Source organism: Equus przewalskii, chromosome 5, assembly GCF_037783145.1.
Source record: "Equus przewalskii isolate Varuska chromosome 5, EquPr2, whole genome shotgun sequence".
Classification (NCBI taxonomy): domain Eukaryota; kingdom Metazoa; phylum Chordata; class Mammalia; order Perissodactyla; family Equidae; genus Equus; species Equus przewalskii.
The window spans coordinates 20,186,186-20,209,125 of record NC_091835.1 but is presented as its reverse complement, the minus strand read 5'-3'; the positions used below and the strand labels follow the sequence as shown (position 1 = coordinate 20,209,125).

At 47.3% G+C, this 22,940-nt stretch overlaps 2 protein-coding genes across 10 annotated transcripts in view; both read right to left on the bottom strand.

The window, feature by feature from the left end:
• The window catches only part of DGKD (diacylglycerol kinase delta), a 109,231-nt gene extending 93,820 nt beyond the window's left edge, over positions 1-15,411 (bottom strand). For 2 of the 3 annotated variants that reach the window (XR_011539830.1, XM_070618578.1), the window contains exon 1: positions 15,206-15,399. Coding sequence is in view for 2 of the 3 variants with exons in the window: in XM_070618578.1 (XP_070474679.1) it covers positions 15,206-15,361 (156 nt within the window). In the remaining variant the exon portion in view is untranslated. Of the gene's footprint in view, positions 1-15,205 lie in introns of all 3 variants that reach the window. The other variant, XM_070618577.1, reaches the window with a different exon arrangement.
• A 6,684-nt stretch (positions 15,412-22,095) lies between these two features.
• The window catches only part of SAG (S-antigen visual arrestin), a 35,044-nt gene continuing 34,199 nt past the window's right edge, over positions 22,096-22,940 (bottom strand). For all 7 annotated transcript variants that reach the window (XM_070618644.1, XM_070618646.1, XM_008527826.2 and 4 more), the window contains one exon: positions 22,096-22,329. In XM_070618644.1, the coding sequence (XP_070474745.1) occupies positions 22,280-22,329 (50 nt within the window). In that variant the 3' untranslated portion in view covers positions 22,096-22,279. The remainder of the gene's footprint in view (positions 22,330-22,940) is intronic.

The following is a 22,940-nucleotide window of genomic DNA, read 5'->3' as shown; positions in this document are numbered from 1 at the left end:
AGCAGAAATAAAATCCACATGGAAGGGGCTAAAGGGAAAAACGTACACGGCAGAAAATGTCACTGGCAGTGGACAGGATAAAACTGAGACACTCACAGAATGCCGTGGGATACAGAGGAGAGGAGGAAACACAGAGAGAAAAGCCCATGGACAAAGTGACGAGGGGACAGATCGTCTAAGCTACTAATAACAAGAACCGCCCAAAGGAACGTAGAATAAATGTAGATGCAAAAATCAGAGGTAGAAGAGACACAGCTTTTCAATTCACTTTAGCACAGCCCAGAAAAGGCAGGCACAGACCCGCCAGCCCACGCGGCTGAAACCACTGGGCACTGCCCGTCGTGGGTACAGGAGGGAGGGGGGCAGCATCGTGCGTGGGCCACGGGCCAGCCACCTCAGCCACAGGACACACACCTTGTCCTCTGCCCCACAAGCCCACCTCTGGGCTAAAAGATGAATTGCAACACAGCAAGCAAGTGCTCAAAGACCAAAGAGCCAGGCTGAAGGGGCTCTCCCGGGAAAATGGGGACAATCGGAGCATCAGAAAGAGTGATTGTAACTGACTGTAAAACACTGAATAAGAACAGTCATGAATCCAGGTGACAGCCCCTAAAAAAGACAGAAAGAGAAAGAAAAGGAAACATTTGCCTCTAACGGGGATGACTATTCTACCAAACCCTTACTCTGAAAAGCGGGAATTAAACAGAGGGGCTCCAGCAATTACCATGCCTTTTTAAGAGGAACTGTCCTTCCCTAGCTGAGGTGGGGAGAATTACAGAAAAATACCACCAGACAAATGCGCAAGAAATGACAGAAGGTGGAGGGAAATCTTCATTTTGCAAACTCTTAATAAAATTGTTTCAGGGATGACTGGGTAAAGATGTGGTACAGACACAATGGAATACTAGTCAGTCATAAGAAATGATGAAATCCAGCCATGTGTGACAACATAGATGGACCTTGAGGGGATTATGCTAAGCGAAATAAGTCAGAGGGAGAAGGTCAAATTCAGTATGATCTCACTCATAAGTGGAAGATAAAAACAACAACAAACAAACACATAGCAACAGAGATTGGATTAGTGGGTACCAGAGGGGAAGGGGGAGGGGAAAAGGGGTGATTAGGCTCACATGTATGGTGACGGATTGTAATTAGTCTTTGGGTGGTGACCACGATATAACCTACACAGAATTTGAAATATATTACGATGTACACCTGAAAATAAGTAAATAAACAATTCATTTAAAAAATGAAATAAAATTGGTTCAGGCAAGTATTCTGTATGAATGCTGAAAAACATTGGGTGAAGAGTTGTTGGAGAAAAGGATATTTGCACAGCACCCAGGAATCAGCTCACAGATTTCTTCCTAATGGCAAAGAGGGAAATCCACATTTCCAGTGGAAAGATCCAGCATCTGCACATAAACCAAACGATGACACAGCAGAGGGGACAGCCTGACAGGACACAGAGCACCCACATCTAGGAGATCTGCCCCAAACGTCAACCTGAACAGCATCGAGTCCCCAAACCTCCCACTTCCAGCGTACAGCAAATATAGCAGATAGAAGAGGCCACAAGGAAACAGCAGACAAACCCGGACACAGAGTTTACAAGACCGCTGCCCTTGTCTCTTCAAAAAGTCAATGTCACAGTGGGGAGGGGACGGAGAAGGTTGCCAGGAGGAGCTTTTCTAAGTTAAGAGACTCAAGAGATACAACGACCAAATACAATGTCTGATTTTTTATTGGTATGTGGTTCCAAAAAGAGAGTCTACAAAAGACGTTTTTGGTTCAACTGTGGAAATCTAAAAATGATGTGGATATTAGGTATTAGAAAAACAATTTTTTAGGTGTAACAATGGTATACAGGAAAATGTCATCTTTAGGAGATCATGCTGAGCTATTTAGGGGGTAACCTGTCGTGAAGTCTACAAATTACTTTCAAAAGGTTTAGCAAATTACTTATTTCTGTTCAAAACATATAGATAAGGCATATTGGGCAGTATGTTAATAATTATTGAATCTCAGTAGTAGGTATATTAGGTGTACACTGCACAGGTGTCCCCTGCTATCTGAAACCTCACTTTACGCCACTCTGCTTTTACAAAAGACCTCCATTAGTACCTGTTTTCACTAACTGAGAGAAATCTGAAGAGGATTTTCGTTTTAGTGAAAATCGCGTTCAGCGTGTGCTTTGCAGCGCGCACCCCGAGCAGCCAGCACGGCACAGCCAAGCTCCTTCCCCGGGAACCGAGCGTCACTTCATCCCATCATCAGTTCATCCCAGCATCAGGCCGCCACCGCTTTGAACCGTCTGTGAGCATCGGTGCTGTATCTCCGTTTAGTTTGGTAGGGTATTTTCTGGGTCTGGGAATGCTCAAAACTTTTTCCCATATAAATTAACGGTAATTGCTTCTTCGCTTTACACCATTTCAGGTTACCAAAGGTTCCACAGGAACGCTCCACCTGCAGACAGTGCAGGAAACCTGTACTACCATTCTGCTTAAATTTTTCATAGTAAAAAATTGAGAAAGAGCTTTTCTTGCAGACATTCTTCACAGAACATGGTGCAACCTTTACAAAGGACAAGAATACAGAGATTTTGGGGCCTGCCATGTGGCGCAGCAGTTAAGTTCACACGTTCCGCTTCTGCGGCCCAGGGTTCACCAGTTCAGATCCTGGACACGGACCTATGCATCACTCATCAGGCCATGCTGTGGTAGGCATCCCACATATAAAGTAGAAAGGAAGGTGGGCACAGATATTAGCTCAGGGCCAGTCTTCCTCAGCAAAAAGAGGAGGATTGGCGGCAGATATTAGCTCAGGGCTAATCTAAAAAGAATACAGAGATTTTAATAACATGGAGAAATGCTTATAAAACTAAAGTGAAAACTTACATATAGTTTCAGTTCAACTAAATTAAAGATATCCAGAAAAACAGCTGGGAAAGAAATAGAAAAGCAACAATGCTAACAGTGCCGGTGCACCTCTGGGTGCTAAAATCAATGACTTACCTTCTTCGCCTTTCCTCCTCCTCTTCCCTCCCTGGTGCTCCTACTTCCTTCTCTGACTGGTCCTCCTCGTCTGCCCACTTCCTAAAAGCCCCCGAGTCTGCCAAGCCCTCTTCCACTTCCCACCCTTCCCTCACTCTGGGCTCAGAGGAATCCTGCCCACTGTTTCCACACGACTGTTAGGGGGCTGGATAGGATAAAGTAGGAAGAGGTACAACCTGGAATCTAAGAGACCCGCGTGGCTTCACAGCACGCTGGCAAGTTGCCTAACTGCTCATCTGTGAAATCGGGGGAGTTGAGAATAACAGGATCCAGGACACCACGCAGCAGAGCTCAGGGAGAGCAAAACCCCAGAGCTGGTCCTCACCCACAGCTCCTTATCTCAGAGAAGAGCTCCATTATCCAGCTGCAAACCTTGTCTTCCCCACACCCACACCAAACCTTCACCGAGTTCTCACAACGTCAGATCCACCCAATTCTCTCCATCCCCACCACCACCACCCTGGCCCAGGCTACCATCATCTCTCACCGCATGGTCAGCCAGCATCCATTCAGGCGGCCACAACACAGCTGGGGCCATCTTCCCAACCTGGATGAGAGGATGTCCCGCTTCTTTCTAAAATCTTAAAACAACAGGATCCCCGTACTACAGAGCTCCTGAAGGTGGCCTCCTAGCCAGCTCCCCAGCCTCATGTCACAATCCAGGTCTCCTTGACTCAGGCTAACTCAATCCACACCAGCTTCCTTTCAGTCCTGATTTCCCCAAGCTCCCTCTGGCCCCAGAGCCTTTGCATACCTCTTTCACCAGTGACCTCCTCCTCATTCTTTTATTAATCCTTTTAAAAAAGTCTTTTTCATTACAAAACAGCACACATAAAGATAAGTCTACAAAACAAAAATGTCCAATTATCACAAATTGAGATCCCAACTAACCACCCCTAGGTCAAGAAACAGAACACTGCCAGCACTCCAGAAGTTTCCTCTCTCATGGACCACCCAATCATGACCGTCTCTTCCCACCACCCGGACTTCCCTGGGAATCGCTTCCTTGCACGCAAGCTTAAACACACAAACAGGCAAGCCCAAATACTTTAGCACCCTATCTGTTCTGAACTGGATATGCATGGAATCACACAGAATGCATTCTCTTGTGTCTGGCTTTTTTGGCCAGACAACATTAACGCTGTGATTAATCCTTAACTCAGCAGGTCCCAGTCGCTCATTTGCATTGATGTATAGTATTCTCTTGTAAGAACACACCATAACTTATTTATCCATGCTACTGCTGATAAACGTTTGGTCTACTTTCACTTTTGACCTATTACAAACAGCACACTAGGAATATTCTTGCACATGCCTCTTGGAGTTCCTTTGCTTCCATAAGCTATTAGATACACACCTAGAAGCAGAATGGCTGAAGTATAAGGTATACATTTCTTCAACTTTAACAGACACTGCCCAAATGTCTTCTAAAGTGGTGTTGCCGACTTAATATTTAATTATTTAATATTTAATATTCCCTTGCTCCACATCCTTACTAACACCTGGAAAGGACCCAAACGGAAAAGACGCATAGGGCAAGGTATGGGGATTGGGGGCAGAGCTCCCACACGGTCTCTGGGTGTGCCACCTTCCGGGCACACTAATGTGTTCAACCCAGAGATGCCTCGAATCTCCTTGTTAAAGAGTGTTTATAACTCCTGGGAAGTTGGCAGGGAAGGCTGAAAGTTCACACCTCTGATCATTCGCTTGGTCTTTTTGGTGATCAGCCCCACCCTGAGTCACCTCACTGGAATAAATTCAGGTGTAGTCAAAAGGGGCTCATTATGAACAACCAAAGACACTCCCATCACTCAGGAGCTCCGTGCCAGGAACCAGGGACAAAGGGAAAATATATTTACTATTACTCCACACAGAAATACAACAGATTTTTGTACATTGCTCTTGTATCCAGCAACCCTGCTATACTCATTTATTGTAACTTATGTGTATACTTGTAGATCTAAAAATACAATTATTGGGGCCAGCCCCGTAACCGAGTGGTTAAGTTCACACGCTCTGCTTCGGCGGCCCAGCATTTTGCTGGTTCAAATCCTGGGCATGGACATGGCACCACTCATAAGGCCATGCTGAGGCGGCATCCCACATGCCACAACTAGAAGGACCCACAACTAAAAATACACAACTATGTACCAAGGGCTTTGGGAGAAAAAGGAAAAATAAAATCTTTAAAAAGGAAAAAAAAAAAAAGACCAAACAATAAATAAATAAAAATACAATTATGTCATCTGCAAATAATGACCTTTCTTCTTCCTTTCCAATCGTAATACCTTTTATTTCTTTTTCTTGCATTATTGCAAATGTTGAATTGAGGCAGTGATGGTGGACACCTATTTCTTGTTCCCAAGGGGGAAGCTATCAGTATTTACCATGAAGCATGAGGTTTGCTGTTTTTGTAGATTGCTCTTAATTAGATTAAGCACGTTTCCATATTCCAGGGCTGGGCAGAGCAAAGCCAGCCCGTCACCTGTTTTTGCAAAGAACACAGCCATGCCCACAGTGACCGTGGCCACTTTACACCACATGCAGAGGCGAGCAGGTGCCACAGAAAATGGATATGGCCCACAAAGTCCTAAATATTTACTATCTGGCCCTTTACAGAAGAAGTTTGCTGACGTCCCCCTCATTCCAATTTGAGTATGAATAAATGTTGAATTGATCAAAATGCTTTTTCTGTATCTGTTGAGACGATCATACATCTTGTTTAGGAATTTTCCGCCTACGTTCACTAGCAATATCGGACTGTAATCATCCTTTCTCGTAATGACCTGTCAGGTTTTGTACTACTGAAGTTTTCTGGTCTCATAAAAAGAGATATGGAGCGTTCCCTCTTCTGTTTCCTGTAAGAGTTCACGTAAAACCAGTGCTGTTTCCTCCTTAAATGCTTACTAGATTCAGCGGTAAAGTCATCTGGGCCTCGAGCTTTCCTCGTTGGAAGATCTTAAATTACAGATTCAAGACCTTTAATAGTTATAAAACAATTTGCATTTTCTATTTCTTGTGTCAGATTTAAATTTTGTTCTCCTAGGAATTTGTCCACTTCATCTAAATTTTCAAATATACTTGTATAAAGCTGTTTGTAATACCTTCTTATTCTTTTCGATGATGTCCTTTTTTCTCATTCCTAACATTCATTATGCATCTTCTCTATTTTTTCCGGATTACTCCTGCTGGGATTTGTCAATTTTATCAGATTTTTCAAAGAATCAATTTTTGCCTTTGTTGACCCTTTCTAACAGATGTTTCCCATTTTATTAAATTCTGCTCATTATTTCCTTCACTCTATTTTGAGTTTAATGTGTTGCTATTCTTCTAACTACCTGATACACACGCCTAGCTCACAGATTTTCAGCACACCTTTTCCAATATAAATGCATTTAAAGCTATAAATTTTCCTTTAAACATGCTTTCAGCTGTATCTTATTAGTTATATATTTTTGCTATCATCCAACTCAAGATATTTCCTACCTTTCTTTGACTCATAAGTTATTTAGAAATAGGTTTCTCAATTTCCACATACATGGGGATTTTCATTTTATTGATTTTTATCTTAATTCCACTGTTCTTAGAGAACACAGTCTGTATAACTTCAATCATCTGAAATTTGTTGAGAACTGCCTTGTGGCCAGCATATAGTGAATTTTGACAAATGTGCCTTGTGTATTTGAAAAGAATTTCAATTTTGCAATTGCTAGGTACAGTGTTCTATAAACGTCCATTAGGTCAAGTTTAGCATTTACATTGTTCAATTCTTCTACATTTTTACAATCTTTTTGTCTGCTTATCATAACAGCATCTGAGACAGATATGGTAAAATATCCCACCATGACTGTGGATTTGTCTATTTCCATTACAGTTGTATTAATTTTTCTTTCACATATGTGAAGTTTTGTTATCAGGTATATACAGATTTTAAATTATTATATTTGAAATAAATCTTTTATCATTTATCAGTATATCATCTCTAATAAATTTGCCTTCAAAGTCTATTTTGTCTGATATTAAAACAGCTACACCAACTTTCTTTTAGTGTGTGCATAGTATTTTTTGTCACTCTTTTACTTTCAATCTTTTTCTATCCTTCTGTTTTAAATACGTCTCTTTTAAACAGCCTGGTCAGGTTTGGTGTTGTTACCTGTCTATCTCTGTCTTTTAACTGGAGCACTCAAGTCTGCTTACATTTAATGTGATTGCTGATCCATCGGGATTTAAGTCGATTGACTCCCTGTTTGCTTTCTCTTTGTTCCAGTTGTTCAATGTTCCCTCCTTTCTTGCCTTCTCTCAGATTCAGAATTTCTTATTATTCAATTTTTTTGCCTTTTAGCTTAGATATCATTCAGTATTTCACAATTTAGTGGCTACCACACAGATTACAACATGTAACCCTCACCCATCTAACATTAATTGGTTCTTTTTTGGCTCATTTCCCTTCAGCCAAAACCAAAAAACATCCCTCACTGTTTCCTTTAGTGTGAGTCTGCTCACAAAAAAATTGCTTTTGTTTATTTGAAAATGCCTTCATTTCAGCTTTATTTCTGAAGGATGTTTTTGCTGAGTAAAGAACCCCAGGTTAGCAGTCGGTTTCTTTCAGCACCTACATTTCAGGTGATTTCTGTTTTCCGTGGTTTCTGTTAAGGACACGGCTGTCAATCTAACTGCGGCTCTTTGGATGGTAATCTGTCTCCAGCTGCTTTCTGTTTTCAGCCGTTTCATTATGAAGGGACTAGGTATGGTTTTCTTGGTGTTCATCGAATCAGTGGATGGTGCCTTTTAATAGCTGTGGGAAATTCTCAGGCATTATCTTTTCAAATACTGTTTTCGGCCCAATTGTCTTTCTCCTCTTTCCGGGATGACAATGAAACACAAGTCAGGGCTTCTCACTGTCACCTCTGACCCCTGCCCTGTCTTCTCATGTTTCCATTCTTAGTCTCCAGGCTTCCTTGTGGGTATTTTCTTTTGAGCTATCTTCCGGATTGCTGAATTCTTTCTTCAGTGGTGTCTAATCTACGGTTCCTTAACTTTGTTACATTTTTCAGTTTCAGAATTTTCATTTGGTTCTTTTTTTTTTTTTAAAGATTTTATTTTTTTCCTTTTTCTCCCCAAAGCCCCCCAGTACATAGTGGTATATTCTTAGTTGTAGGTCCTTCTAGTTGTGGCATATGGGACGCTGCCTCAGCGTGGTTTGATGAGCAGTGCCATGTCCACACCCAGGATTTGAACCGACAAAACACTGGGCTGCCTGCAGCGGAGCGCGCGAACTTAACCACTCGGCCATGGGGCCAGCCCCCATTTGGTTCTTTTTTACTTTCTAGTTCTCTGCCCAAACTCTCAATCTGGTCTTTTATCTCCTTAAACATAGTAAGCACAGTTATTTAAAGTCTGCACCTAGGGGCTGGCCCCGTGACTGAGTGGTTAAAAGTTCACATGCTCCACTTGGGCGGCCAGGGGTTTGCAGCTTCAGATCCTGGGCGTGGACCTAGCACTGCTCATCTGGCCACGCTGTGCTGGCATCCCACAGAGAAGAATTAGAAGGACTTACAACTAGGATGTACAACTATGTACTGGGTCTTTGGGGAGGAAAAAAAAAAATCTTAAAAAAAAGTCTGCACCTAATATCTGGAGACCTGTTAATGTCTTTATAGTCTGTTGTTTATATTGGTTTTGACTCATTTGGCCTTGCCTCCCTGCATGTCCTGTTTTTTATTGTATGTGGAACACTGAATTTACAACGTGGCTCTTGAAAATACCTGGAGAACCAGATGATGTCACGTTCCTGTGCAGAGGATTAAAGTTGCGTCTGTCAGGAACCTGGAGTCAGCAGCATGCTGGGATTACTTTAGTCCCATTTCAGAGAGCTGGCATGGGCTGAAGGAGGACTAAAGCCCCTTGGAAGTCCTGCTTCTGGTTCATCTTCATTCCTTGAAAGTGGCTTTTTGGGATCCAAATCTGAATTAAGGGAGTTCGCCCAGGACTGCCCCCTTTTGGCAGACCCTGAGACCTCAGCCCGTCCCCTCCCAAGCATCTCTGACAGCCTCCCAGCTCTCGGCTTCCCCTCCAGAGTCAGCAGATGGCCCTACACTCGTTCCCTGTGGCTGCCCCGGAACCAGGCACCAGAGACTGGGAGGATGAAGCAACAGAAACGTATTTTCTCACACTTCACCTGGTAGAAGCCTGAAATCAAGGTGTCAGCAGGCCACGCTCCCTCTAAAAGATCCAGGGGAGAAGCCATCCACTGCCTCTTCCAGCAGCCCCACCAGTGCTGGGTTTGTGGCAGCATTACGCTAATCTCTGGCTCTGTTTTCACACAGCCTTTTTCTCTTTGGGTCTGTCTGTGTCCAAACCTCCCTCCCCTTTCTCTTAGGAAGACACCAGACATGAGATTCAGAGTCTACCCTAAACCCAGGATGATTTCATCTAAAGGCCTTATTTCCAAATAAGGTCACATTCTGAGGATTCAGGCGAACATGAATCCTGGGGGGACACTATTCCCACCACAGACCCTACTACTGACCCCAAAGTAAAAAGCAGCCCCAAATGCCATGCTCACTTCCACAGACCCTCAACCTCCCCAGAAGCCAGCCCATAATCATGCATTATCTTGTTAGCTTGTCCGATTAGCAGGTGGCGCTTGGCAGAATGGCTGGTCAGTTACTTGGCCCACCATCACCAGAAACACAAGTCACTTGTTCCACCTCATCTTTCACATGGAGCCAAACAGTCCCTTCCACAAGAAGCCTGTCCCGCCCTTCTCTGAGTATCAGGCCAAATTCACCTATCATATCCTCCCAAAGCACTCCAGCCTTCTCCGGGTTAGCATTCATCGCCGTCACAACTCCACATTAACTTGGTGGTTATTTTATTAACGTCTGTCTGGCTTTCGGACTATTAGCTCTAGGAGTGTCTGTCGTCTTTCAGCAAGGTACCCCAAATGCCTAGCACATTTAACAGTTTTAAGGTCTCCAATAGTTTGAGTTAAATTGAATCTGTGAAATAAGGAAAACAATGCCTAGCTCATGGTATTCCCGCTAATATTCAATAAATTAATGATTTTTTTAAAAGACGTTCATTGATAATTGTCTGTAAATCGTTTTTTGGGTTTTTTTTTTTGCTTTTTTTAAGGAAGATTAACCCTGAGCTAACATCTGCCACCAATCCTCCTCTTTTTGCTGAGGAAGATTGGCCCTGATCTGAGCTAACATCTGCGCCCATCTTCCTCTATTTTATACGTGGGAGTATGGCCTGACAAGCAGTGTGTAGGTCCACACCCAGGATCCAAATCGGCAAACCCCAGGCTGCCAAAGTAGAACGTGCGAACTTAGCTGCTGCGTCACCCGGCTGGGCCCCAGGAATTTGTTTTTATTTGCTCCTGTCTGCTAGAGATGGAGATTCACCCAGATCAGCTGCAGCTGGGGGAAAAGGGGTTCAGGGAGATGGCTAGTATTTGGGATACAAACAAGTGAACACTCAGAAAGAAAAAATCATAAAAGCAATCACTTATTGAATGCTTACGATATGCCAGGCATCGTGCTAAGTGTTGTACATAGACCACCCCATTTCAGTCTGAGTTATCATCATTCATCATTTCTATTTTACAGATCTGAGAACCATTACTATCATTTCTACTGTGCAGATATGGAAACTGAGGCTCACGAACACACAGCTAACATTTATTGTCATTACTGCTGACCCAAGAACTAATATCTTCCCTGTTGACAGAGAGGAAACAAGTCAAGAGAGGCTTAGAAACTCGTCCTTGATCATGTGTCTCTGAGTGGGAGAACAGAACATGAACCAACTTCATTTGCCGCCGAAGTTTAGGCCCTTAAATACTACTACATGCTAGCATTAAAAAACCTTTCACACCACTTCACACCCACTAGGACAGCTATAAGCAAACAGACAGATAATAATTGAAGACGTGGAGAAAGTGGAAACTTCATATGTTGCTGTGGAATGTAAAATGGTACAGCCATTTTGGAAAATAGTCCAGCAATTTCTCAAAGGTTAAGCACAGAGTTACCAAATGAAAACATATGTCCACACAAAAACATGCACGTGAATGTTCACAGCAGCATTATCCAGAATAGCCAAACAGCAGAAACAGCCCAAATATCCATCAACTGATGAATGTAAATAAAATGTAGTGTATCCATGCAATGGGATATTATTCAGCAATGAAAAGGAATGAAGTGCTGGCACATGTTACAACGCAGATGAACCTTGAATACATTATGCTAAGTCAAAGAATCCAGACATGAAAGGCATATGTTGCATGATTCTATTTACAGTTGCGTGTCACTTAATGATGGGGATACCTTCTGAGAAGTGTGTCGTTAGGTGATTTCATCATTGTGAACATCACAGAGTGCACTTACACACATCTACATGGTACAGCATACTACACACCTAGGCTATACGGTACTAATCTTATGGGACCACCATTGTACATGCGGTCCATTGCTGACCAAAACGTCTTCATGCGGTGCATAACTATATATGAAATGTCCAGAATGGGCAAATCCATAAGACAGAGAGTAGATTAGCAGTTGCCTAAGGTTGAGAGAGTTGGGGAGGAAATGGGGAGTGAATGTTAATATTTATGTGGTTTCTTTCTAGGATGATGAAAATGTTCTAAAATTGATTGTGGTAATGGTTGCAAAACTGAATGTAGTAAAAACTACTAAACTGCAGACTTCAAAAAAGTGAACTCCATGGTCTGTGAATTATATCTTAATAAAGCTGTTAATTTTTTAAGTCTGTTACAACTTGAACCTTTTACCTAATTTCTACTAGTCTTCATTTCATAAGGGAAAAAATGTTTAAATTTGAAATCAGGAATATAAGCACTTTTATGCACCAAACCAAAAATGTTAACTTTTTTAAACCTTTAAATTAAATGCTATCCTAACTAATAAGCTTCACAGAATCACATTGTTCTTTACTTTAATTTCAAAATACCTTATAAAGTGCTCATGAATTAATTTATTGGTGACTATATTGGCTCCATTTTCTTTTTTCCACTCTAGCTTTGTGGTCCTACAGAGTCATTATGGTGTACTATGGTTGGGAAATACAGATGGAGTAATGCATTTGCTAAAGACAGGTGACACATAAAAAAACCTCAGACAAGCATGAAATTCTAAACTAATAAATAACCATCCCAATTCCACACACATCAAATTTTCAGTATGCTAAATATTTGGGGAAAAGTTTTTAAAAGAACCTCATAAACTAAAGATTTATTTGGAGTTTGGTAAGGCTTCTCTTTACACATATGTCCTAAGATGATCTTTCTCAAAGTCTGGTCCAGGGACCAGCAGCATCTCCTGGGAGTTGATTAGAAATGCAGAATGTCAGACCCTACCCCAGACCTACTCAACCGGAATCTGTGTTTTAACAAGATCCCCAGGGGATGTGTCTGTACATTAAAATTTGAGAAACACTGTCATAAGACACTTGCTTTTTTTCCTCCATTAACACAGCTTTAGCTTGCACTGGACTAATATTTCAAAAACCTGACATACATACAGCTCCAGTCCTGGGCCAGCTTGTCCTCAGTTCCATTCCTCGCTCTTCTGCTCTACTCCAAGTGGCGGAGGGGCTGACCCCTGCAGGCTGGGTTTCCCAAGCAGGAGGGGAGACGGGTGAGTGTTCAGCAGCAGCAGCTGCGCCCTCCCAAGGCTCCAGCCCCCCAGACAATCCAAGGTGGTTCCAGCTTCTGAGGGACGGCAGCTGCTCCTGGAGTCTCACATGCCGCCTCCTCTCTCTGTCCTCCAGCTTAGCAGTGGCAGTGGTTTCCTGTTCATTGCCTCATCTCAGGGTTGCCTCATTGTCCACTGTTTGCATTCTCAATTCTTTATCAACTGCGTGACCACTCTCCTACATTAAATTTCCTCTGTTTTAAATACTTAAAGTGGGTTTGTTTTTCCTTTTAGGACCCAGAATGATATCCCATAACATTTTGGATATTTTTCTTATGCACCACACATACCAGAGGAATCTTCTCAATGGCTTATATACTTAAAAAAAAAAAAAAGATAGCTACTGCACACACAGTAAACCTCACATGTCCCCATTCTGACCATCTCCGACAGCCCAAAAGAAAAATCAGCCTCGTACAGCAGACGTGACTGGATTCAGAAACTCAAGCCCGCAGGGGGTATTTTTAACACTCTACCCATCACTCCTCCTCAACCAGAACAGCTGGTACAGCAGCTATTGTTTTAGGGGGAAAAAAAATGCCTCCTAAAGAACAGAATTCTGGACAAATACTGGAATCTCTGAGAGATCAAATCTTAACCACACTTGTAAATCAGATGATCTACCCCACCCTGGGCACACACCACGCCCGAGGATGGAGCAACTCGTATCAATGTTGTTTAGGGCTCCTTGGAGATCTTCCTAAAAGCACATCTGACTGGTCACCCCCATGCTTTGAACCACCCTCTGGGGCTCCCTCTTGCCCAAGGCCAAAAACCCAACTCTAGAGCTAGTCCTTCAAAATCCAGCCCCGATCTACCCTTCCAGCATTTTCCTAATTCCTCTCAACCTGATCCACTCACCTGCTGACCATCCCCAAGTGTGCTTAAACCTTTAAATACAATACTCAGCTATTTGGAAAGCCCTTCCTTCCGCACCTGGCAAAGTCTTTCCCTCAAGATCCTGCCTTAAATGGGACCTCGTCATCCCTGCCTCCCACCGTAGCTGGAGGCTTGGTCCTCTGAGCTTTCACAGCACTTACTATGTCATAGGGTCTCATACACAGGTGTCCGTCTCCTACAGACCGGGAGCCCCTAGATGGAGAAATCGCCTTCCATCTTGGGATCCTGAGCAGGGCTCAGATCCAGATCTGCATTTATTACCCTGTGACACCCTAGGCAAGTCACTTAACCTCTCTGCCTCAATTTCCAATTCCATAAGATGGGGATGACAGGTAACAGCCAATTCAACGAGTTACCACCAGTACTAAATGAGCGAACCCAGGTAAAGCACTGTCAAGTTAACCGAAGAAAAGTGCCTGGCACATAGTAAGCAGTGAAGAATTGCCATCATTATAATTATTACTGTGACTGTCATTCCCGGAACAAAAGAGGTGTTCAATACCTAACTGCTGAATGACTGGAGCACTTCACAATAAACCTGTTTGCAACATGTCAGGACCAAAGATTACCCACCATAGGTATCAAACGCTGACAGAAGATCAAGCAAGAAATGGCTCCCACGGTCCAAGTAGCAGCTGAACCTAACTGGCCCCGGAGGAAAAGCGCACTGCAGCAGGATGAGAAAGTCTGTGCCAGCTGGATCCGCCGGGGCTGCCCACAGACCCAGCCTGCCCTCAGTCACCTGTCCAGCCACCTGCCTGAGAAAGCCGTGCTCTAACAGAGAGGGCTCACCTGTAGCGAAAACCATAAGCAGTTTCCAACAGGAACCGCAATGGGAAAACAAAGGGCGCAACTTTCCTCCCGCAGAAAGGAAATGCGCCTTTCTGCAGCAAAGATTTAGCGTCTGGACTGCTCCACGGAGAGTTAGGGACCAAGGGGGTGCGCGGCCAGGGAAAGCCCCCTGTCCCCGCTCTCCGGAGGCCGGCGGGCGAGCCGGTCCTACAACGCACATCCCTTCCCTTTCGGGCACGCAAAGACACGAGAGGGAAGAAAGAGCCCCACACCCGGGTCCCACCGCAGATCTCAGGGGACCACAGGTGAGTCTGCAGGGCACCGGCGGGAAATAACCCGAGCAGTCCCCAGAAACGTGCAGACCCGGAGCTCGGTGAGCGCACGCCTGCGGGGCGCAGCCAGGAGCCCCCTTTCCGGAGCGCTCGACCCCGGCCTCTAGGCCTCAGTTTCCCCGGGGTCCTCGCGGCACGGGGCGTCCTCGGGCCCAGCAGGCGGCCACCCCCGGCCCGCCCGGCCCCGCGCGGCCCCCCTGCGCCCCCGGCCCGGTCCCCGCCGCCCCGCCGGCAGGGCGCGCTCCGCCCGGCCCGTTACCCCGCCGAGCGCGGTCCGTCCGGCAGTGGCGCCCGGCGGAACCCCGGGCCGGGCCGGGCCGGGCCTGGGCGGCTGCTCGGACGGGCCGTGGGCCTCACGGGGTTGCCGCGACGAGAGGGGCGCGCGCCCGGGCCGCCGCCGCGGGCTCACCTTCTGGCGGATTTGGCCCGACGTGGACACCTTGCGGATGAGCTTCTGCGGGGAGCCGGGCTCGGCCTCGGGCTCGCTGTCCGACGACTCCTCGGGCGGCGGCGGCGGAGGAGGTTGCGGCGGACCCGGCGGAGGGGCGCCCGCCGCCGCCGCCATGCTGCCGGGCCAGCGCGCGCACAGCGGCCGGGGGCGGGGCCGGGCCGGGGGCGGGCGGGGGCGGGGCCAGCGCGCGAGGGGCGGGGCCGAGGCGGGGCGGCCTCCCGCTCCGCCCCTCCGCGCCCCCTGCCGGCCGCGGCCGGGCTCCGCCCCCAGCCGTGGTGTCCGGGCGCGGGGGGGGGGGGCCCGGTCCTAGCATCTGTTTGTTTTCTTCCTAGAGCACAGTTTGTGTTTTTTTGTTTCTATGTCCACTTTTTTCATCTTTAATCTTCTCTTTCAAGAACGTAAGTGACCTCCAGGAGGTCCGGGACCTGTCTTTCTTGCCCTGCCCTGTGTCGCCAGCAGTCTGTGGCATTTTGTAGTGAGTTGCATGATACACAATCCGGGGAGTGGATGAATGCACGCACGAATGCGGGGAAGAAAAGAGAAAGTGCTGGGACGGTCGTCTGGGATGCCGAATGGGGAGACAAGATTCCATCGGGGAGGGCTTCCCGGAGAAAAAGATGCTGAAGGAGAGGAGGAAATTGTGAGCGAGAGTTATCCCCAGCGGGGGAACCGTGTTCAAGGCGGAGACCAGATTGTGCAAAGTCCTGGAGGCAAGAAAGAACAAGTCTCCAGAATAAAAGGGAAGCTGTATCCTGAAGGGAGGAAAATAACACGAAGAGATGAGCCTGGGGGCGGGGCAGGTCAAAGAGGGCTTTGTAAACCTGATAAGGGGCTAGGTCTTTTATGCGGAGTCCTGAGGGCAACAAGGATTTTAACCCTGGGTGGGGCTGGGTCACAAAGCTGGGGCTATGATCCAAGCTTTGAAGTAATCAGGGCAGGTGACCGCCCTGGATTATTGGGAGGGGCTGCAGAGATAGAGAAGTGGACTCAGGAGGGGAGTGACTCCTAAGCAGGAAACAGAGGTGACTGGGATGAGCCCTGCTTCCTAGCTGCTGGATGGTGGGGCAGTGGGAGGGCTGGAGCCTTCACTGGGTAGGGGAAGAGGTCAGATGGAGCTAAGATCAGTTGACTTTTGCTGCCCTTTGGGACATCCAGGTGGAGAAGGGCTTGGTACCACCCGAGAGAGGCAGATCCATAGGGGGCTTCACAAGTGTTCCCTTGGCCTTTCAAAGGACTGCTGCTAGAGACTTAATGGCCCCTGGCCTGCCTGCCTGCCACCAGCATAATCTGGCCCCCTCTGCACTGGACAGTGCTTTCCCGAGGCAAAATAAGCAAGATTCCCGGGGGTCACAGAGTGGCGTCTGGCACGGAGACATGGCCAGGGGAATGGACTCACAGCCAGGACAGGAGCATGTCAGGGCCTATGCAGGAACACTCTGGGACAGGCCGTGGGCCCCTGGTACACCGGGCTGTGCTGCCCAGTGCTGCAGCCACTAGCCACATGTGGCTACTTCAGTTTCAATTAATTAAAATTAAATTTTCAGTTCCTCCGTCATACTAGCCACATTTCAAGTGCTCGATAGCCTCGTGCAGCTTAGCATCTACCACACAGGACAGCACAAATATAGAACACTTCCATCGTTGCAGAAAGTTCTGCAAGGCATGAGGATAGTGACTGCTCCCATGTGCTGACCACGGGGCACACGCCAGACACTTGATTAGAAATCTAGTCTCACACAAGAGCAAGCTCGAGGGTGTCATTCTGGAGATGAAGACTCTATAACCTGAGGTTCGGATTCCTCTCCCAAGGTTTGCACAAGACGCAGGATTTGAACCTGGACCCTGTGAGTCTCAAGTCCTTGACACTTTAGGGCCAGCTCTCCCAGGAAGCTGAGGACCAAAGGAGCTTATAGGAAGAAAGGGAAGAGCCCTATTTTGGGCTGAATTGTGTCCCCTAACATTCAGATGTTGAAGGCCTAACCCCCAGGACCTCAGAATGGCTGCATTTGGAGATAGGGTCTTTAAAGAGGCCACTGAGTTAAAATGAGGCCATTAGGATGGGCCCTGATCCAATATGACTGGTATCCTTGTAAGAAGAAATCTAGATGCAGACAGAGGGAAGACCATGTGAGGACGCACAGAGGAGCCATCTGCAAGCCACGGAGAGAGGCCTCAGAAGGAACTGCCTCTGCCAACACCTTGATTTCAGATTTCCGGCCTCCAGAATTGTGAAAAAATAAATTTCTATTTAGGTGGTACTTTGTTCTGGCAGCCCAAGGTCATTGTGTATCAATTAATTACAATATAGTGTGATACATAATGCGAAAACCTGGGGGGGGGCTATACAAGGGGAGAAAGAGAGGGGAGGCTCTCCAGAGGAGGGGTGACCCCCACAGGCTTTGAAGATTTGAATAGAAAGGTAAGAGGATGGAGAGAATTTTCCAGAAAAACACGAAAAGGCAGAAGACCACTAGGGAAGTTGAGATGATGATGAAGGATTTGGATTTGCCAGTGAGCCAAAGGCGCGGTGGAGGGGGGAGGCGGGAGGATGAGCAGCCATGGCAGGACCCAGATCAACCTCTGTGCTGTGCTCAGGAGCGAGGACTTCATCCCACTGGCACCGGAGCCACCCAAGGGTTTTTGAAAAGCAGAGGAACTCATGAGTCTGGGCAGAGAATGACCCAGAGGAGAAAAGGCTTTTAGAAATGGAGAAGGCATTGAAAAGTGATCTACCAATCCAGACAGTGCTGATCTGGCCCAGAACCAAGGTGGCGGTCATGGAGGAGGAGAGAGGAGGTGACAGTCAGGAAGCGCAGCACAGGAGGGAAGAAAAGGGACTGGCGGCTCCCAGTCAAGAGATTGGGGAGCAGGATGAGTTGGGCTGCCTCCCAAATACGGGGCTTTCAAGGGGGTGATGCCCCACGGAGCATGAGTAGGCCGAGAGCAGACGAAGAAGATGAACTTGGTCTTGAACAAACTGGGTGTGCTGTTGCCTATACCTGTTAGAAGCTCCGGGAACATCTGGGCTCCAGAATCCGTCATATTAGAGGCAAAAAGCCACAGGCGTGAAGGTGAGCACACGTGAGAGTTGGGAGGTAGAAGCTGTGGCTGGATGGGAATGAATTTGCAATTGTGAAAAAGGACTAGAAATTGTCGCGGCCGAGAGGAGCCTGGGGAGACACGACAATGCAACGTCACGTGGGATCTCGGAACAGAAAAGGAACATTAGGTAGATACTAAGGAAACCTGAATAAAGAATGGTCCCTCGTTTAATATTGATTCATTAAGTGTGGCAGACGGACATCCTGATGTAAGATGTGAATAAAAGGAGAAATGGGGGCTGGGAGGATCAGCCGTACGGTCTCTGCGACTTTTCCCTAAGTCCAAAACTATTTGAAAATAAAAAGCGTGTTTTTTTAAAAAGTGTTAGGCCTGGTAAGAATTATATTATGTTCTTAAATCAGAGAAACATAACTGGCATGTTTTCTCTGATGAGCAAAGAAGCCTTTATGTTCTCGGTGACTGCCGAGTGCGGTTCCCTTGGAGATGGCGCCCAGAGTGGCGTGCCTGGGAGAGCACGTTCCCTCCGGAGCCTCTTTATGGAGTGAGTCACCCTGTGAATCATCTCCAACAATATGCTGCTCCCTGAGTCTACCCCACCTTAAGGGCACATCAAGGTGGCAGTAATAACGCACTTCCCATCCAACATAATCCTTCTTCTCGACTTGTCAACGTCGCAGTGCACCTCCTGTCAGAAAGAATCACTTCGCGTTAGAACAGATTAACGATGCGCTTGGAAACATGGGCATCGTCTGATTTTACTCTGAACGAGGGTTGTGATTGACATCTGCAGTGGGGCACTTCTTCACTGTGGGTGACATATAGTTTCCCTGGCCCCAAGGCATTGTGACAATCAAAAACCACCCCCATATGTTTCCAAACGCACCCAACTCCTGCCCCCACTTACCCCACCCCCCAGGATCAGTAAACTAACCCCTTAGGCCTCTGACATTAGAATGAGAGAAGAGCAACGAAAAATGTGAAGGAAGTAGGGAAACAGACACGCTAAAAAGAAGTTAACTATCCACACCTGTGATAAAATTGTAGCGCGCTAAATGCACACACACATAAGACCGGGAAATCGAAAGATGGGTGGATTGTACCCATGTCGATATCCTGGCTATGACATCGTCCTTTAGATCTGCAAGATGTTACCCTTGGGGAAATACAGGCTCTCTCTGTATTGTTTCTTACAACTTTATGTGAATCTACAATTATCTCAATAAAATTTTCAATTTAAAAAAAGAACTTAAGGGCAGCCATTGTCGAATCATAAATGTTAATCTCACCTCTGACCCTCCAAACTCTCATGCACTTATTCAGCATCAGAAGGTGAGCAAAGGTCTGGTTATAGATTCAGGGAAACCAGAGTTCAAGTCTTGCCTGCACTCTCACTAGCTGAGTGACCTGGGGTAATGTACATAACCTCTCTGAACTGCGGTTTCCTCATCTAACAAATGAGAATGACAGGACTGACTGACGAGCCTGGTTGGAATGATTAGGTGGAATATGTAAAGTGCCTGGCACAAGGCAGGTGCTCAGTAAATAGCAGGGACCCCTGCTTCTCCAGCCCTTTGGTTGCTGGTTACAGAACTTTGTCCTAAGTTCTCAGCCACTGCTTGCTCCACCCAGCATCCTCAACTCCTTTGTACCCTGTTTCTTCCATTGCACCTGCCTGGAAAACCCTGGCCCCATGTCCAACGTGCACGCGGACATCCTGCCTCCTGACACCAGGGTCTGCATGCACAACGCCACTCATGTACAGATCCAGCCAAGGCAAAGTTCCACATCCCATCCAGGTCAGCAGGTTGCTCGCTTCCTGCTCCCACCCCCATGCCCTCCCCAGGGTGGCCAGCTGCAGGCCCTAAACTAGCCAGCACCTGGAAGTCTGTGGGTCAGGCGTTTGGGGACCAAAATACCCTTGAGGGCAAGGGCTGTTCTAACCTCTGGTCTCCAGGGATTGGCCATCCAGCTCTTCTCGCTGGCTCGCCACCCACACTGTTCCAAAGGTCGGCCTATTAATATCCACCCTGACTTAGGATGTCCTGGGGTGAGGTGCTGCAGGACCCAGCGGGCTGGTCCTCTCACCAGGCACTGATGAGCAGACTCCCAGGTCCCCCCCTCGCCTAGAATCTCCAGTAGGAGCCAACCACAGCCGGCAGGTGGGCTTAGGGGAGGTTGGGAGGGTGGCAGGGGAAGGGCTCAGATCCCCAGGGGAGCATGCCACCCTGACCATCTGTTTCCTGAGTATCCTGAGCGAGAGGCGTGGGCTGCAATGGTAACGTGCTGTTCCCTTAACACGGGAGGAAAAAGGAAGGGGAAATTGTGTCTGACCCTGTGAACCCACAGGCCAAAAACCCAGTCTCCCGCCCCTATTATTATTATAATTCCTCCTCCAGAAATGAATCTTCCTCCTGTCAATGTCAGAATGCCTCAGACTCAACACGTGAGTCCACACCTTGCTTTATGGAGGCGGGGTCCTGTCCAGGGGTCCTGTCCAAGGGTCCCGAGTGGAGCCTCTGGTGGAAACCCCAGTCCCCAGGATGCAAAGCAGCCTGGAGTCCTGCTGAGCAACCCCAGACATGGGAGCCTTCACGTGTATGGAACCCATGCTGCTGTTCAGTCCTCTGCCTCTGCCCTTGGTCCTGGAGACCTGACCCCATGTGTCCGCCCCACACAAGATCTCTCCCATCCACCCTCCTGCCCCCTGTGAGTGGGTTAACTGTGCAACAGCCTCCACACCCCTTTTATCCTGCTCCCTTGAAGCACAGAGTGTACACATCCCCCAAACCTCTCAATGGCCACCAAGAGAGCTGTTCAGTCTCTCTGCCATCAGTAGCAGGCCCCCAGACTGAAGGGTACCACTGGCCAGGAAGGGGACCCCATGAAGTCCGTCATCCCTGCTTCCCCTGCAGCTCTACCTTCCTCCTTGACACAGAACATCCTCTCCCCAACCCCTTCTAGCCCAGTCTCATCGAAGACACTCTAAGCAAGAAGCCCATCTGGCTCACAATGAACACCCTCTTCTGGGACAACCCATTCCCAGGCCTGGGCTCTGCCATCGCTGGCCACAGGGCATTGACCCACCTGACCGGATCTGGGCCAGTCAGATTCTCCTGCCCAGGAACCACACACAGGAAGCAGAGGTGCCAAGACTGGGAGCGTTGGATGCTGACCCACTGCCGGACCCTGAGCTCCTGGGTGAGGAGCCCTGGATCTTCTCTGATTTCCGCTCACCCCCGCTTCAAAGCTCAGGTTCTCTTCTTAATTCAGTTCTGTGAGCCACTCCACAGTCCTTCCAATGTATTCCTTTTTTCCCCTTAAACTAGCCAAATCTGATTTCATTGCTTGCATTTGATAGAAATATAACCAACAACCCAGAGCTCAAACAGGGTCTTGGACTCAAAGGTCGAATCAGTAGTAAGGAGTGTTTTTGCCCACGTTTGTCCTCTGTCCTGTTTATCTCAGGAGGCTCTTGGGGGCCCCGGAGATAGAACTGGTCAGGTCATGAGAAACATTGCTCTCCCCCAATACATTGCCAGGTGAACAGCTTACACGGGGACCCATGGAAAAAGCCCTGGACACAGCAGGCCCTGCTGGGTGAGCACATTGGTTTCAGGATGGCTTCTTGCCTCCATGGGCCAGCGCTGAGCCGTCTGTGGAAGGCTGGCCTCCTTTCTAGATGCCGCCCACCCCCGCCCCAAGACTCAGGGACCACACATAAAGGCTGCAGCTTCTGTGCCAGTGACGTCACTCAGCCTCCCCAACAAGTCAGCCTGACTCACGACCAGGGCAGAACAAACTTTATTTCTGTAACAAAGACTCACACTTTGGTATTCAGCGTAACTAAAGGGCTATCTGTGGAGAGTTGCTCATGCTGCTGACTACCGCATTTCCCCGCGGGCCGACCTCTTCACTCATCCACGGCTGCCGCCTGGTGTTTCTTCCTTTCCTCCATTTCTCCTGCGTCTTTCAGATTTTGGCGAGCAAACTCTTCAAAAACCAAATTTTCATCTTGACAACTGAAATAAAACATAGAACATTTTATTTTTCTGGTGAGGAAGACTGGCCCTGAGCTAACATCTGTTGCCAATCCTCCCTTTTTGCTTGAGGAAGATTGTTGTTGAGCTAATATCTGTGCCAATCCTCTATTTTGTATGTGGGATGCTGCCACAGCATGGCTTGATGAGCGGTGTGTAGGTCCGCACCTGGGATCTGAACCTGTGAACCCCAGGCCACCAAAGCAGAGCGCTACACCACCGGACCAGCCCCCAAAACAAGGAAGATTTTGATCGTGGCACACACTTTGAGGCTTGCAGTGAAATCTCCAGTAAAACAAGATCCTTGATCTTCCTTTGGCAGCAAAGGAACCGATGAAGATTTTCCTACATGATGGAACACGGGACTGCACCATTCTCTGCATAGCCATTCATGTATAATCTCTTTAACAAACAAAAATAAGAGAAAATGAAGGAACCCATGAGAAGACATACATACTCAGTATAACCCAGTGTGCATGTGTGCATGTGTGTGCCCGTGTGCCTTGGTACTAGGGAGAAAAAGGAAAACCAGGACTGAGCGGTGTTGAGAGCATGAGCTGTGTACAAAAAGACCAAAGAAGGGGTTGTGCTAG